The sequence below is a fragment of the Eptatretus burgeri genome, chromosome 9 (genome assembly GCF_056783735.1).
Source record: "Eptatretus burgeri isolate ZD-2024b chromosome 9, Ebu_testis_v1, whole genome shotgun sequence".
Taxonomy (NCBI): Eukaryota; Metazoa; Chordata; class Myxini; order Myxiniformes; family Myxinidae; genus Eptatretus; species Eptatretus burgeri.
Window position 1 is genome coordinate 38,807,300 of NC_140969.1, and position 18,580 is coordinate 38,825,879.

The 18,580-nt window shown below is 42.3% G+C and overlaps 1 protein-coding gene across 13 annotated transcripts in view; it reads right to left on the reverse strand.

Moving 5' to 3' along the window:
* SNAPC4 (small nuclear RNA activating complex polypeptide 4) overlaps positions 1–18,580 on the reverse strand; it is a 176,113-nt gene that overhangs the window by 134,132 nt on the left and 23,401 nt on the right. For all 13 annotated transcript variants that reach the window (XM_085894805.1, XM_085894806.1, XM_085894804.1 and 10 more), the window contains 3 exons: positions 15,523–15,604; positions 7,218–7,322; positions 5,694–5,766 (listed from right to left, as the gene is read on the reverse strand). In XM_085894805.1, the coding sequence (XP_085750931.1) occupies positions 5,694–5,766; positions 7,218–7,322; positions 15,523–15,604 (260 nt within the window). The remainder of the gene's footprint in view (positions 1–5,693; positions 5,767–7,217; positions 7,323–15,522; positions 15,605–18,580) is intronic.

The following is an 18,580-nucleotide window of genomic DNA, read 5'->3' on the forward strand; positions in this document are numbered from 1 at the left end:
GAAGAGAGAGAGAGAGAGGGAGGAAGAGAGAGAGAGAGAGGGAGGAAGAGAGAGAGAGAGAGAGGGAGGAAGAGAGAGAGAGAGAGGGAGGAAGAGAGAGAGAGAGAGAGAGGGAGGAAGAGAGAGAGAGAGAGAGAGGAAGAGAGAGAGAGAGAGAGAGGGAGGAAGAGAGAGAGAGAGAGGGAGGAAGAGAGAGAGAGAGAGAGGGAGGAAGAGAGAGAGAGAGAGAGGGAGGAAGAGAGAGAGAGAGAGAGGGAGGAAGAGAGAGAGAGAGAGAGGGAGGAAGAGAGAGAGAGAGAGAGGGAGCAAGAGAGAGAGAGAGAGAGGGAGGAAGAGAGAGAGAGAGGGAGGGCGAGAGAGAGAGAGAGAGAGAGAGAGGAAAAGAGAGAGAGAGAGAGAGAGGAAAAAAGAGAGAGAGAGGGAGGAAAAGAGAGAGAGAGAGAGGGAGGAAAAGAGAGAGAGAGAGAGGGAGGAAAAGAGAGAGAGAGAGAGGGAGGAAGAGAGAGAGAGAGAGAGGGAGGAAAAGAGAGAGAGAGAGAGGGAGGAAGAGAGAGAGAGAGACAGGGAGGAAGAGAGAGAGAGAGAGAGGGAGGAAGAGAGAGAGAGAGAGAGAGGAGGAAGAGAGAGAGAGAGAGAGAGAGGAAAAGAGAGAGAGAGAGAGGGAGGAAAAGAGAGAGAGAGAGAGGGAGGAAAAGAGAGAGAGAGAGAGGGAGGAAAAGAGAGAGAGAGAGGGAGGAAAAGAGAGAGAGAGAGAGGGAGGAAAAGAGAGAGAGAGAGAGGGAGGAAAAGAGAGAGAGAGAGGGAGGAAAAGAGAGAGAGAGAGGGAGGAAGAGAGAGAGAGAGAGGGAGGAAGAGAGAGAGAGAGAGGGAGGAAGAGAGAGAGAGAGAGGGAGGAAGAGAGAGAGAGAGAGGGAGGAAGAGAGAGAGAGAGAGGGAGGAAGAGAGAGAGAGAGAGGGAGGAAGAGAGAGAGAGAGAGGGAGGAAGAGAGAGAGAGAGAGAGGGAGGAAGAGAGAGAGAGAGAGAGGGAGGAAGAGAGAGAGAGAGAGAGAGGGAGGAAGAGAGAGAGAGAGAGAGGGAGGAAAAGAGAGAGAGAGAGAGAGGGAGGAAAAGAGAGAGAGAGAGAGAGAGAGAGAGAGAGAGAGAGAGAGAGAGAGAGAGAGAGAGAGAGAGGGAGGAAAAGAGAGAGAGAGAGAGAGGGAGGAAAAGAGAGAGAGAGAGAGAGAGAGGGAGGAAAAGAGAGAGAGAGAGAGAGAGAGGGAGGAAAAGAGAGAGAGAGAGAGAGAGGGAGGAAAAGAGAGAGAGAGAGAGAGGGAGGAAAAGAGAGAGAGAGAGAGAGAGGGAGGAAAAGAGAGAGACAGACAGAGGGAGGAAGAGAGAGAGAGAGAGAGAGGGAGGAAGAGAGAGAGAGAGAGAGAGAGAGAGGAAGAGAGAGAGAGAGAGAGAGAGAGAGAGAGAGAGAGAGAGAGAGAGAGAGAGAGAGAGAGAGAGAGAGAGAGAGAGAGAGAGAGAGAGAGAGAGAGAGAGAGAGAGAGAGAGAGAGAGAGAGAGAGAGAGAGAGAGAGAGAGAGAGAGAGAGAGAGAGAGAGAGAGAGAGAGAGAGAGAGAGAGAGAGAGAGAGAGAGAGAGAGAGAGAGAGAGAGAGAGAGAGAGAGAGAGAGAGAGAGAGAGAGAGAGAGAGAGAGAGAGAGAGAGAGAGAGAGAGAGAGAGAGAGAGAGAGAGAGAGAGAGAGAGAGAGAGAGAGAGAGAGAGAGAGAGAGAGAGAATCCTCCCAACCCCCTTCCTCCACACTACCCCCTGCTCTCTCCCCCATCATCCTCGCTCCCACTCCCTCTCGGATTGTATCGCGACGTTTGGTGAGGTGTCACTCCCCTCACCCCTCCTCCCCCCCACCTGACTCTTGCCCTCTTCCAAGCTCCTCCCTTCCTCACCCCTTTCTAGTTCTGCCACCCTTCCTTGCTCGTCCCCCCCACCTCCTCTCTCTCTCTCTGCTACGTCCTCTCTACCTCCCCTCTGTCCTCTCCCTCCCCTCCCTCCTCTATCCCTCCCTCCCTCCACCCTTCGCTCCCCTTAATATTTCCATCAGCGAAACAACGGCTTGCATTTTCTTGTTTGTAATAAAGCAAACGTGTGAACACTCGTGGCCAACCAGCGGGTTCCTTCCAGTGAGCCAATGGACGCGGCGGGTGCTGAGGGGTCCCTATTTAAAGGAAGCTTTTCATCATGACACGTGGGGAGCTCGTGCGCATTTTCTTGCAAGCCTTTTCTTATTCACGAGTCACTCAACACATCAATGTTTAAGTGACTTTTGTTCAACATCATCAAGACTGGTGATCGAAGTGGATTTCGTTTGTTTGGTGAACAACCACAACGGAAACGAACGAGTCTCCTCTTCTGCTTGCTATTTTAAAGCCACGGTGGCTCGATGCCAACAAAACCTCTTCTTCACCAACAGCTGGAGAGATGACGAAAGGATGAATCATCAACCAGACTTCATTTACAACACGTCATTGCGTTTTAAATGCAAGTAATATTTCTTTTGTTCTGATTTAAACACCATCATCATTGCCAGGACACTGAAAGAAATAATCACCACACTGAGCTTTCAATAGTCTTGCATTCTGTCTTGCCCTCCAAAAGTTCTGCCTAAGGAATCAAAGGCCAATTCCACTCTTGGATTGCTGACTTCCTCCACTCTCATAGCCAGTGTGTGGCTCTCAATGGAACCCTTTTTTCTTCTCTCCCTGGCAAGGGTTGAGTGCTCCAAAGCAGTGGTCTAGGCCCCATCATATTCCGAATCTTCATCAATGATCTCACTGACTCTCCAGTCTTATTACCATTGTGTAAAGTAAGCTGCACCCTCCGCTCCTTTCATAAGAGCTTCTCCTACACAATCAAAGGTAAGGGGGAAAAGCTTATCACAACCAACTCTGCATGTATGCCTCCAGATATAGACAGCTTCTGATGGTGTTGGTGCTACTAATCTTGCCCCCTGATTTGTGGACCTGGATTATGACTAAGGTGCAAACCTTCACATCCAATTCTCAAGTTGCTGCACAAGAGGGTGAACACAGGGTTCAAGATACCTGCACCAGAAAGACACAACCCCTGCCAAAAATATTGTCAGGTTCTGAACACAATCCCATACACAACAGCACTGCCACAGGAAGGGCTTGGTTTTTGAGTCACGTTTAGAATGGTGCCTGTCCATTTGAGGACTTAAGTGGAAGCAATTTAGAAATTGCAAACTAAGCCTGATGGCGAGATGATGCTTTTGTCCAATAAATGTTTTGCTCAGACATAATGTGGAGCATGGTTTCTCAATATGTCTTTTCCCCTGCTCCCTGGTATTCCTGGTTATTAAGGCCTAAGTCACATTTGCCACAGCGGCCGTGGCGTCTCCAAAATCTACAGCCACGAGCAATTATATGGCGGCCACAGTATTTCCACGGTCACACAATGTAGCAGTCACATATGTTTTTATTTTTCGGGGAGCTGCACGGCGTATTTAGAAATTGTGGAGACAGAAAACATGGTGGTGCCGTACGGTCTTTGATTTGATGTCCCACGGTGACCTTCGGGCGTCCCTGCAGCGGCCATATAATTTTCAAGGCAGACGCAAGGGAGCCTCAAGGTGCCCGCAAGGTGACCGCAGGGGGGCCCTAGGGCGAATGTGCGGCCAGACGGACGGTAACGAGTGGGTATATATATATATATATATATATATATATATATATATATATATATATATATATATATATACATACATATATACATACCAGTTTTTTTTTTACTGAAATAAAAATATAACAGTTCGGAATATACCAGTACGTGGTGCCCCCAGAATCCGAATTGAATTCGTTCCAGGAGGCTGTTCGGATTGCAAAAAGTTCGATTCCCAAACTATTTTCCCAATAAGAAATAATGGAGTGAATTAATCTGTTCCTGGACCCCAAGAAAACCCACTTTCAAGACACTTTCAACTGAAATTCCCCATGTTTAAGGTAAAATAAGATGAGTAAATGACCTTCAGTGGCGGTGTATTGTATGTAAACTGGTACAATCACCATCCCAAAGGTTCACACAGGCTCGAGCTCCGGCCTGGGTTCTGATCGCTCGCGCACTCTGCGAGCGCTGCCCCCAGGGCAGCGCAAACATGATGCCCCCAGAACCACAACCACTTTCATCAAACGCATCGGGCTGAGGTAATCATGGATATTCCAAATTACAACCGTTTTTTCTGTGAAATTAAATCCTTGCCCGACAGTCCGTCACACTACGTGATCGGATTGCTTTTTTGTTATTAATTAAAACACAAGATGAGTTAAAAAAAATTTAGCACAAATCAAGGTGAAAACACGAGGTAAAGTAGCGATCGACACACGAGAGATGCTTTCACGAGGACTTCCACCGACGAACTGAATGAACAAAGCGCGAAGATGCGCGTCGAACAGGTGGGGGAGACACGTGAACAAACATGAATGCTTCGTTGTGTTTGGTTTTTTTAAATGTATTCGGTTTTAGGGCAAAATTCATTTTTCATTGATAAGAGACTACGGCAGCCGCACGAATAACGCAAGCCCACCGTACGCCCTATGTATGGTCGATGTGGAACACATCTACGTCACAGCTTGGCTTGTCTAATTGCTACGGCCAACGTAGAAATGAAAAAAGTTATAACTCCGCACTATAATTCCACGCGACCCCTACGACCTATAAAAGATAGCCAAACGGCGTCGGGCCATCCTGAGGTCACCGCAGAAACTCTGCGGCCACCGCACGTTTGTCAATTCAGAGGGCGTACAGCCGCCGTATCCTCGCCGTAGAGCAAATGTGACTTAGGCCTAAGCAACGTGTTTGCAATGAGACGGTCAGCTTCCTGAAGTCAACTGTCCCCACACCCATTAAATATTGTTGGGAGCTTAAAAAAAAGAACATCTTTTTCGCATTGAAGGCTGCCGGAGGCATGGCGACATCAGATTATTGTTTGCAAAAGAAATGGTGCCTTTGTGTTTGATAAAATATATAAAAAGGTGGAAGTAATGACTTTTTTGGATACATTTCCAACAAGCAAAGATTACTCAAAAAAAATTACATATATATATATATATATATATATATATATATATATATATATATATATATATATATATATATATATATATATATATATATATATATATATATATATATGACTACTAACAAGGAGAAAAGGCATAAAATGTCACAACCCCCGTGGTGTTAGTAATTTTGCTGGATGGCGTTAAAGGTCTAGCCCATATTTACAAGATTTATGTGCATGTGAAACCGACTTGAGTGCTCATGTGGCATGGAAGATTGTGTACGATTGGGCAAGATTGTGTTACAAAATGGCCACCAGTCTGCAATCTTTGATTTGATCTCGAAAAAAAATGATGTGCATTTTTTCATCATTCATTATATGTGTGCCAAGTATGAACAAAATCTGTCCATACATAACCGAGATATGGCTGTGGATGGACAGATGGACAGACGAGACCCAATCCATAAGCGCTCGTTTAGGACCAAGTCCAACAGAGGCTAATAATTCTATAAAAATGAACATGTATACTGAATGAAACTTGGATAGAATAAGATGTTTTTTAAATGTCAAATTATATGGTGAAAAATTACTGCGGTTGATAAATTTTTTGATTGCTCACTATCTGTACTCACATCTACATTTGCGATTTTTTCCCAATCATGTGCTTCTTCTCTCCCACCAAGCAATTCCCTATCTGGCAAGGCCCTGTGAACAAGAAAGGAAAACTATGTATGTTGAACACAGACAGACAATCAAAATGTTACAACCACAGAGAGGTAATGAAAGCAAGAACAAACAAATATAAAGGTTGGTTTGAGGTTGCAGTGTGATGGCACTTTAATACAAGAACAAGCTGGAATGGTACTCGGTAGAGCCCATTGCTCCGCCAGCCTGAACAGTTTACGTTTTGTATCCCATTGATAGGCTGGATCTGAACCAAAATCGAATCGGCTTGTTCTTGTCACCTAACCAACCCAACCGCATAGTTTTGTCATAACTCATCCACACCTTTTTGAAATAGTATGTTATATATGGTTTTTGGCCCCATCTCACAATGGTGAACAATCACTTAAAATAATTCTCGTATCTGTATCTTCACAAAAAAAAATCCAATAGTCCTTGTCACACTCCCAACCTGTCCACCATTTTTTGTCCTAATCCATCCACAACCTTTTGAGATAACCTGCTCAGACAGATAAACAAACAGAGCTGAAAACATAACCTCCATCCACCTTCAGTGATAGAGGTAACTAGAATGGCACGAGGTAGAGCAAATACCTCCACCAGGCTGAACAGTTTATGTTTTGGATCCCACCGATAGGCCAAATCTGGATTCGGACCTGAAACAAAATCTATTTGGCTTGTTATTGTCACCTTAGCAACTCATCCACATAGTATGGTCATAATCTGTCCAAAATTTTTTGAAATATGCTATATATCATCTTCGGCCCCATCTCTGAATGGTGAAGAATCACCTTATAAATTTAAAACAAAAAAACTTCAAGTATCCGGATCCCGATCCTTGTCCACACACTCAACCTGTACACCAAATTTTTGTCCGAATCCATCCACAACTTTTTGAGAGATCCAGTTCACAGAAAAACGAACAGGCAGACAGACAAACAGACATGGGGTGAAAACAACCTCCACCCACCTTTGGTGGTGGAGGTAACAATAGAACTCCAAAAAGCTGCCTGCAGTACTCTTTGGAAAAAAAAAACTACTTTAATATTGCTTTGCAAAAACATCAAGTCATGAGGAAGCCCCAAATGTCAAAAATGTAAAAAATAAATACATAACTGCAAAATAACAACATAACATCCAATATAATACTGTACACACAAACTCACATGACGACAAATAATCATAGTTTCATTTTGACAAAAAGGTAAGAAAATAAACAATTAATTTTTTGCAATTAGCTTATCAAGATCAGTTTCAAATGTTTTTCTTTGTTTTGTTGGGAGATGACAGAATACCTCAATGTGAAGTACACTGGAACCAACTAAAACTCTTGCAGATATGGAGAGCAGTGCTAGAGATCACGAAAACCATAAAAGGAAACTTACAGAAAGTCAATATAAATGCATCATTTACAAGATTAATAGCCGAGCACTCATCAAACATTGAAATAATGTTGAACAATGAAAACTCACTTTATGGTTTCCACTTCAGCCTTCAATTTCTCAATCTGTTGACACAGACTCAGTGCCTCATTATCGTCTTTACTTTGCGTCAGCTTGCGTTCCAGACGCTCCATTCTGATGAGCAATATAAAATCAAATTATCAATATAATCGTCAAATGCAACATCAAATCGATAACTGTTACCACCACAAAAACCTTAAACTAAAGGCCCGGTCACACCTTGACGTTTTAGCCAGCGATGGCAACGTATTAAAATGTATGTAAAATGCTGGCTTACGTTGAACTTTTGATGTTTTTTTTTAAGATTCGGACGTATTCATAGCGACTTGGTCATATGTATAACGCATTGGTAACGGACACAGAACGTTTCGTTGTGTTATAGATAACTTATACCAACGAATGCTGAACCTGTTGTCGGCCAACACAACCGATGCCCAACGATAGTCTAACTTAGGCATAGCGCATTGCACGCATCGCCGACGATGTCGTGACGTAGCCTATTAAAAGGCTGACGCACAATGATTCGAATCATAACTGCCGTAGAAATGGAAGTGTCAACATCGCGGTCACACCTTGGCGATCTTGCCAGCGTATGCCGACCTAAGAAAAATGTGTCTAAAACGTTGGGGCACGTAAAATACGGTATGAGTAAGTTTGGTATACGTGAGTAGAACGCTAAAGTACGCTATCATACGTCGTAGTAAGTAGAGTACGTCAAGAAATTTTAAACATGTTCAAAATTTTACGACGTACTCGGCGTATGACACACGTTCCGCATGCGATGGGGATAAGTTTTACACACGATATGTGGACGCTTACACACGTCCACAAAGGCTACTTATAAGCTACTCATAAGTCGAAACACGTCGCGGTAATGTCTTTTTTACGCGAAACTTATTTCTAACTTATGTTTGACGTGCTTTGAACCAATTCTTTACGTAGTCCCAACACACATCGACGTATGTAGACGTATTCCAATGACGTCTTCCGGTCGACAAAAAAAAAAAAATTAACGTGTTTCTAGCTTACAACTGCCATATAAAGACGTGTTCCCAGCGGTTTTGGGAATTGGTATATAAAAATGATGCTCATAAAAGGGGAACCCAACAGTGTTTTCGAGTCCTTTTTGAGTCGATGTCAGCAGTAACAGTATCAGTATCAGTATTAGTATTAGTATTGGTAGTAGTTTTTCATGTTGGCAGTAGTAGGTGAGTGTGAGGGGGAGGGTGTAGGTTATGATGGATCGTCCTTGCGTCCGCGTGTCCACGGGTAGGAGACATCTTTCACCATTGTTCGAAGTTCTTCGCGGCTAATTTTTTATGGGGCTTTTTCAACAATGAGCTATAGCTTGTTTTTACGATTTAGGTCTATTCATAACGGGTTGGACAAATGCACAATGAACTAATAATGTGCATAGAGCGCTTCGATAACTTATAGATACGGTATACCAACGAATAATTATCGTGTAGCCGGCGTTCACAAACTATGCCCAACGATAGCCTAACTTATCCATATCGTGCGGCAGTTTATCTTTGCCGGTGACGTGGGGTTTGCTATTCATAGGCTGCCACTCAACGATTTAAATGCCTGCATCTCCACTATTGAAAGTAGACGCTTGCGCTCAACAATTGGATTTTTTTTACACTCAACGACTTTTAAACGGTACCACTCAGCTATTTTCATCGTTTACAATGAACGATTTAAATTGCTGTCACTCACCTTTGTTTTTTGACGCTGGCGCTCGGAAATTTTAATCGTTTCTATTGAACGTGCTAAATCGCTCAAACTCCACTATTGAAAGTAGACGCTTGCGCTCAACAATTGGATTTTTTTTTACACTCAACGACTTTTAAACGGTACCAGTCAGCTATTTTCATTGTTTACAATAAACGATTTAAATTGCTGTCACTATCCTTTGTTTTTTGACGCTGGGGTTTGGAAATTTGAAGCGTTTCTTCTGAACGTGTTAAAACGCTCAAACTCGACTATTTTAAATAGACGCTGCCGATGGACAATTGGAATCATAGCCAAGCTAGACATCGAAGTGTGAACATCCTCGTCATGCCGAAGAAAAGTTTGAAGAATGCTGCAAATAAGTGTCCTGGCCGTGGCCGTGGACACTGACGCAAGGACGATCCATTATACCGACGTCTTTCAGCCTATGAGTAACTTAAAAGTAACGTCTGTCGATGTGTGGCAACGATCGCGTAACGTGCCAACAACACGTTAATCATAGGTTAGAAATAAGTTTCGGGTACGCTAAACATTACCTCGGCGTGTCTCAACTTATGATTAACTTACAAGTAGCATGTGTTGACGTCTGTCAACGATCGCAGACCGTGCATACAACTTGTGGCCAGCGTAGCGGAACGTGTGAGTCATACGCCGGCATACGTCGTGAAATTTCAAGCATGCAAAAATTTGAGGACAACCAAAAAGTACAACGTTTAAAGCCAACGTACAACGACGTATGGCAGTGTTTTTCAGCGTGCTCTCAATGTTATCAAAACTTACCCATAACGTATTCAACGTGTGCCAGCGTTTTAGAAAAAAAATTCAAAATTCGGCATACGTTGGCTAAAACGTCAAGGTGTGACCGGGCCTTAAGCGAGAACAAAGGTCACGTGTTGATAATTGCTGATCCATTGACTTGACGAACAAGGAGCAATAATAAACTGAGAAAACATCAGTTTTTACCCAGTGGGGTCTTCCACTCCACGGGGTCTAAGCACCGCTCGTGTTCTCTCTTTTCTTGTGCACAGTTCATTTGAACGTCTATTTCTCCATTATTCGTGAACAGAATTCGATGAAAATTGACAGGCATATGCTAGACACATATGTGCAGGCAGTAACTGAGCCCAAAGTGTGATTGCAGCCCTTCGGGCCAAGGAACGGCCCATTTTCTTAAAATTGTTATTTCTCGGTTATTAGTGAACAGAACCGAACCAAACTTGAAAGGTATATTCGAGACCATTCCCCAGGCATTAACTGAGCCCAAAGTGCGATTCCGGCCCTTTGGGCTGACAAACGGCCCTCTCGGCCCATTTTTTAAAAAAATGCTATTTCTCGGTTGTTCGGAAACGGAACCGAACCAAACTTGACAGGTATATTCTATAGACTATTCCACAGTCATTAACTGAGCCCAAAGTGCTATTCCAGCCATTTGGCTTGGGAAACAGCCCTTTCGGCCCATTTTCTTTTTTTATTAAATGCGTTGGGCATCAAGTTGCAAATGATGATATGAAACTGGCCTCACTCTTGTGAGGTGTTCTGGTTTCTTTTTCTGACACGATGAAAATCTTACCAAATTTCAAAACTATCTGTCGTCTGTGCTATCGCTCACCTGAGAGTTGTACGAATGAACTCCCACGGGGTATGTTTGCAATTCGAACTTGTTCTATCAATACCTTTAATTCCACAGATTCTACATGGTCAAACATTTATCGCTTTCAGAAACCTCTGTCAGTAAGAAACATATGTCTTTCGTGTACACTGTACACATTAAAAGGGGAGATCACAAGTCCAAAGGATATTGACCATCGGTTAGGCCTACTCAGATACAGTGCCCTCTATAAGTATTGGAACAGTGAAGTCAAGTTTGTTATTATTGCTAAATACTCAAGAAATTTGGACATAAGATCAAAAGATGAATATGAGGACAGAAGGTGAGGAAATATTTCTTGGTAATTCTATGCATATATGATTTACCATTGTAGAATAATTGCACTTTTTATGTTCAGTACCCCTATTTTAGGTAAGCATCAGTATTGGAATGGATTAACTTAAAGTAAATTAAAGTAGTATAATAGTATTTGGTTACACATCCCTTGCATGCAATAACTGCATCAAGCCTGTGACCCATTGACATCACCAAACTCTTGGTATCTTTCTTTCTGATGCTTTTCCAAGCCTTTACTGCAGCCATTTTCAGTTGTTGGCAAACCTGAATTTTAGTCCAGGGGAGCTTATGCGATTGAGCAGTGTCCGTAGGTGTGTGAGTGAGTGAGTGAGTGAGTCAGTAAACACTTCAGTCATTGTCACTTCAACCAAATATTAAATGTTGATGAAACTTGGCCACAAACCTTACATCTGATGCCTAACGAAGGTGTATTGACTGCTTCAAAATCTGCGCTCATCAAGAGGTTCTCGGAGGGGGGGTGGGGGTGGGGAGGGAAAGGTTTGACCCACCAAAATATGTTTTTGCTCTCTTCTCCGAAACTACACACACGCTTTTGATAACATTTAACCACAACCTTCATCACCCATGATGGACCAAAGTTTGTTCTCAGCAACAACAAAAAATAAACAGGTTCGAAGGGGGTGTAAGGGGGAGTTTGAGTGACTTGCTCCTGATCCAGGTGAGCTTCAGGACATGCAGTCCTATTTTTGTTTGTTTGGGGTGGGGGGGTTCTGACTTTAGTCCCCTCATCAGCAAGTGAAAAACATGATCCATTGGATTTAAATTAGGGGATTGACTTGGCCAGTCTGAAACCTTCCACCTCTTTTCCCTGATGAACTCCTTGGCTGTGTGGCAGTGTGTTTTGGGTCATTGTCTTGTTGCATGGTGAAGCAATGTCCAATGAATTTGAGGCATTTTCTTGTACATAAGCAGACAAAATGTTTCTATACACTTCCAAATTCATTCTGCTGCTACCATCATTAGATACATCATCAATAAAGATGAGTGAGCCAGTTCCAGACACAGCCATGCAAGCCCAAGCCATGATACTACTGAGGTAGTATGCTTTGAATCACATGCAGTTCCTTCCTTTCTCCAAACGTTTGCCTTTCAATCGCTTTAGTAAAGGTTTATCTTGGTCTCATCCATCCATAAGACTCTGTTCCAGAACTCTACCAGCTCACCTCTGTACTTTGTGGCAAATTCTAATCTGGCCTTTGTATTTTGGAGGTGATGAGAGGTTTGCATTTTGATTTTGTATTTCTCCTGTCAAAGTCTTCTGCAAACAGTAGATTGTGATACTTTTACCCCTGCACTCTGGAGGTTGTTGGTGATATGACTGACAGTTGTTTTAGGGGTTTTCTTCACAGCTCTGATGATTTTTCTGTCATCAACTGCAGTAGTTTTCCTTGGCAGACCATGCCCTTGTCTATTGCTATTGCTTAGCACAATCGTGATTTCCTTCTTTTCAAGATATTCCAAATTGTTGTATTCACTCTGCCCAATTTTTGTGCTATGCTTTGCTCATCGAATTATGCTGTTCTTTCAGCTTCCAAATTGCTTGCTTTTCTTTAATGGACAGTTCTCTGGTCTTCATGTTGGTTTATGGCTACTGACTCCAAAGGCAGACTCCCAAAGCAAAGGCTAAAACCAAGACAAGATATTCACAGCTCTTTTATGTGAACAATCAATGCAACAAGAAACACCCGAGCAAAATATACACCATTATTTGTTCCAATACTTATGCTTACCTAAAATGGGGGGACGGAATGTAAAAAGTGCTGTTCTAAAGCGGTAAAACATACATGCATAGAAATACCAAGAAATAAAACCTGACCTTCTGTACCCTGACCTCATATTAATCCTTTGATCTCAAATCCAAATTTCTTGAGTATATTGCAATAACCACAAATTTGACTTCATTGTTCCAATACTTATGGAGAACAATGCATGCATATATTTGACTTTTTGCTACTTCATCAGTTCTGCAGATATAGTGCAAAGCAAATTATGGCTAAGTTAGACAGCAAGAGATCATTACATTTTTGAAGAAATATAGCACCATTGTAAAGACCAGACAAAAAAAAGCATCACCATGAATTGGAAGTGAACGTGGGGGAAATATATATATATATATATATATATATATATATATATATATATATAAATATATATATATATATATATATATATATATATATATATATATATATATATATATATATATATATATATATATATATATATATATATATATATATATATATATATATATATATATATATATATATATATATATATATATATATATATCTCTTCTTCTTCTTTCGGCTGCTCCCTTTAGGGGTCGCCACAGCGAATCATCCGCATGATCCGCATAGTGATTTGGCACATGTTTTACGCCGGATGCCCTTCCTGACGCAACCCTGGTCGCCTCTTACGACACAGGGATATGATACACCTATTTTAACCAGGGTATACACCGGCCCAGTATACTGGTACTCATTTCGCCGACCTCGGAAGGATGACAGGCTGAGTCAACCCCCTGGTGTATTAATTCAGTGGCCCAACGGGGCTTGAACTCAGGACCTTTTGGATCCCAAGCCGCTGCCCTAACCACTGCGCCAACACCAGGCTTTTATATATATATACATACATACATACATACACGCACGCACGCACGCACACACGCACACACGCACACACGCGCCACTTAACGACGGGGTTACGTTCTGAGAAACGCGTCGTTAAGTGACGTCGTCGTTGTGCGAACATCATTTTTTTTTTCGTTTTCGAACATCGTACTTACACAAAACTACACACCTCGGCTATATGGTATAGCCTATTGCTCCTCGGATACAAACCTGTACAGCATGTTACTGTACTGAATACTGTCGGCAATTATAACACGCATCCAAGAGAGACGGAAGACACGTTAGTTTTACCTTTGTGCTGTTCATGACGGCCATCGGTGAAGTTCGCAGCAGCTTACAATCTCCTCTCGCATCGATTATAGAAAGATGAATAAATAGCGTTTGGATTTTATAAATACGTAATCATTACATCGATGTTATAATTTATAAATGAAGAAACGAGTTCCTGTCAATTGTGATATATATTTTCGGAACAGTGCAATTGTTTTAACAACATGAAAAGCTTCACCAAAAATAAATTGTGTTTTAATTTCGACTGTAACAACGATTTATTAGCGCAATTCTTCAATTCAAAGGTAATTTACTTGCTGGAAGGTAAACGTGCAAACATTGGTTCAGTTTGAAAGCCGATTTCCTTGAATCCCGATTTAGCACGACCCTGCTTTTTTCGCGATGACATTTTATGGACCTCAATGATCGCATTATAACAGGGCCACACTGTCGTTTATTATCATTATGAAGTATTATGTACTGTACAGCGTACATAATTGTACGTGCTATTTTTATACGACTGGCAGCGCTACGTCGGCTACATCACTCGGCGATAGGAATTTTTCAGCTACATTTTTTTTTTCATAGCTGACAGATCCGTCGTCTATGCAATCCGTCGTTGCCCGGAACGTCGTTAAGCGGTGCATGACTATATATATATATGGACAGAACAGAAACAAGGTATTTTACACAGGGGTGTATGTACAAGAAATTGTCTTCTGGGGAATGTGGTAGTCGGGACAGTTGATATTTAAATTGGATAAAGCAAGTACTTTAAAACAACGGGCATGAAGGGATAAATAGATATTGCCAGGAACGATACATTAGTTTAAGATGAGAAATGTATGATTGAGTTGTGAGGTTTAAGTTGGATATGTGGTTGGAGTGAGAAGGGAGAAAACAATAATCTGGAAAAGAAGTGGTAGGTTTGGAAAGGGTGAATGAGGGTCAAAAGATCATGACTATGTATGGGGGATAATGTGAGAAATGTGAACGACAATCTTGAAACCCTGGAGAGAAGAATGAGATTTAACAGACTGAGGAGTTTGGTTCCAGAGTTGAGAGAAAAAGGGAACAAATGAGAGGTGAAATGGAAGGGAGCGGAAAGAGAGAAGGGGGACAGAGCATGAACAGGGTAAAGGGTGCAAGACCAGAAAGGAGGCGGTAAAAGACAGAGGCCACCAACCCCTCATGCCCAGAAATTTAGATTTATCACTGGAGATTACAATGATTTTAAGGGCCATGGTCTTCACATCATCAAGAGATGAAAGGTGCAAAATCAACCCAATGGGAAGAACAGTACTCCATTGAGTTGTTGCCAGTTGTTAGAAGTTAAAATTTACTAAGGAAAGACTTGGCACAGAGAAGGATTCCAAGTCAGCTGTTGGCTGAAGAAATCAACTTGGATATGTGCTTTGTCCAAGAAAGATCATGGCTGACAGTGAGGACCAACAGTTTGAGTGACTGCATTTCTTCAAGAGGTTTGTTAAATAAGTCGATGGGAGGATTTTCCAGACAATCCTTTTGGAGAGACAGAGTGTGATGGTTGAAAGACTTATTACAAGTGTTGAACCAGTTCCTCATTCTATCAAGGTGTACAACGAGGGAAGAGGCTGTCGTTTGCTTATCTGAAGGATAAGGCGTGGACTATAAATAAATACAATTAGATTTACAAATTACAAAGTATACTTGAGGATAAGAATTTTTTCACCTGTTCAAAAATGGTTTCATACGTTGATACAAGGAGTCGCTCATGACCGCTTCTTGAATCAGCTTCTTTTCTTTTTCAGTCCCTGCAAATAATTTCACTTTTTCATTTCAAATATGAAACAAAGTTACATGACAACATAATGACAGATCATTGAAAAATGCTGTCTGTGATTATGATGACTTGATGTGGCTTACTTTTTCTTTTCTTTTTAGTTCATTATCATATCTAACCTTATCCTCAATTGCCCATTTCAAGCCATTTAAAATTAATTATACTGCATTCTTAAATTAACCCTTTGCACCCGGAGCTCCATGGACTTTCGGCTCCCCAACCCTGGGCTTCCTGGAGAAATACCCGGCTGTTCGGGTGCGTGGAGGTTTGAATAGCAGCTAGTAGAACAGCTGCTATGGTTCAAAGGTTTAAGAAAAAGACATTGGAAAACAGCACTGAACGGAATTGAACAATTTATAATTATGAATAAGTATGATGCACAGCATGCTACTCAATGATGAAGGCATGCCACTTTCAACAAGTGTGTGTGTGTGTGTGTGTGTGTGTGTGTGTGTGTGTGTGTGTGTGTGTGTGTGTGTGTGTGTGTGTGTGTGTGTGTGTGTGTGTGTGTGTGTGTGTGTATAGACTTTTCTTTGATTTCTATACAATTCCACACACCTTGACCAATCTCCACCAAATTTTGCAAATGCGCTGAGGGATACCCAGGTTCAGGTTCAGCTAATGGGCACAAAAAAAAAAATTCCCACCCAAACTTTTCTTTCATCCCATGTCAAAAATTTCCAGCTGTTACAAAGCTTCCTTCCACCATTCTCTAACTTCTTTTGCACTCCATCCATCTTCTGATATCTTTAAACAAATCTCTGACCGACAAATTTTTTAAATCCCACTTTGCAATACTTCTTCGTCTTCCATTATTAATCGTTCATTTTTTCCAACTTCAGTGCAAATTCATCCCACCTCCTTAAATCTACCTCCTAACTCCCTCCCTGTTATACCCCTTCTTACTCCTCTCATCTTGCACCCCAACCTACCTCCTCCCTTGGCATCTCTCCCACTGTCCTCTGCCATACAAACAACAACTACAGACCAATCAGCCTGCTCCCAATCATAAGCAACGTCATGGAATCCATCATTGGTTCCGACAACAAATCCTTCCTCTTCTCCAATGGCTCAATTTTCAATTTGGATTTAGACCAGGTCACTCTCCCCTGTACATGCTGATTCTGCTTTCCCAACAATGTATGGAGGTCCTAAATGCCAAACATTATCTCCAAGATATCTCCTGAAAAATATCACGAGCTTTCAATATGGTCTGGCATCCCGCACTGCTCACCAAACTCTCTTCCTATGGTATACAAAGAAATCTCCACTCATGGCTTGCAGACTTCCTCTCCTGTCACAGTCAACACTTGGCTCTTAATGAAATTCTCTCATCTCCTCTTCCTGTCCAGGCTGGAGTTCCTCAAAGCAGTGTTCTGGGTCCTGTACTTTTTCTGGTTTTCATCAATGATCTCTCATACTCTCTGGAAAATCCTCTTTTTCTCTTTGCTGATGACTCCACCTTCTGCCGTGCCATCTCTCACCCCTCTGATCGGCAGCCGCAGCCTCTTTGCTCTCTGCAGACCTGGATAAAAATCACAAGATGGTCAAACATTTTGAACCTGTCTTTCAATCCTGACTAATCTCACCCTCACTACGTCTCTCCGAAGGGTCAGGTCAGGTGAGGGAGCATGCGCCGGAGCAGCACATTGCTGCATCCACTTTCTGCCGGTACTCCAAGGGCCTCCGTCTAACCATCCCCCAGGCAGATGCCTGGCTCATCCCCATCTCCTTGAGATGCCAATCAACCTGCTGCAACGAGACACGTGGTCAGCATGTTGGCCTGCCCCACTCAGGCTCCCTCGCTGAGAGAATCTGGTGAGCAGGATCAGCAGCAAGAAAATGAGTCACGCGTCAAATACAGCTGCAGCTGATGCTCACAAACTGTACAGGTAATAAATCTCATCTGAGTCTCTCAGCAACCGCTCGTTGGACACAAAGTCCGACCAGCGATAGCCAAGGATTCTCCGAAGAGACCTGGTACCAAAGGAGTTAAGTCACATCTCGGATCCCTGGTCAGAGTCCAAGTCACACATCTGTAGAGCAAGAATGGAAGTACGAAGGACCTGAAGACTCGGACTTTCATCCTCCCACATAGGTACCGGCAGCGCCACACCCCATGATCCAGTGAATCCATGACTCCCCAGGCCTGATTCAGACATCTATTGACTTCTGGCTCACAGCCAGCGGAGACATGAATATCACTGCCAAGGTAAGCGAATCTCTCTGTGACCTCAACATCCTCACCACAAACAGGTACAGACAAGATAGCAGCATCCAAGATGTCATCGAAACCCTCCCCCCCCACCCTCGACATGGTACATAAAAATAATAATAATAATTATAATAATAATAATCATACAAAAAGAAGAAGTGGCTCAACCAACCTCCACCAGATTTTGCAATCATGTTGGAGGTACCCAGGTTCTGATCATGGACACAAGCCCCCCCCCACACCTCCTCCTGACCTTTGTACTACAATTCTCTGGAGGTGTGTGTGTGTTTGTCCATCCAAAAAAAAAAAAAAAAAAAATCAGGAACCTGACCTCAAATGAGGAATTGAGGCAATTTGGCCAATCATTCTGTGGTAAACTCAGGTCAATTCTTTGTACAGCTTTAATCAATCTTCTTGATGCTTTACTAAAGGCTAAATAACCCAATCTTGATCAGGTTCCCCACCTTATATACAGTGCTTAAAGAAGGTCAACACCCCCTTTCAAATTTTTCACCTTTTGTTTGCATTAAATCAGGACTTTTTCCACCTTTATTTACAGATAGGAACCCACAACTTCCAAGTGAAAAACAAATTCGACAAATATCAGAAAATTAATCTAAAATACAGAACTAGAATATCTAGGTTGGATAAGTGTCCACCCCCTTATAAATAGCAATTGTAAATTAGCTCAGGTGTAACCAATCACCTTCAAAATCACACACCAAGTTAACT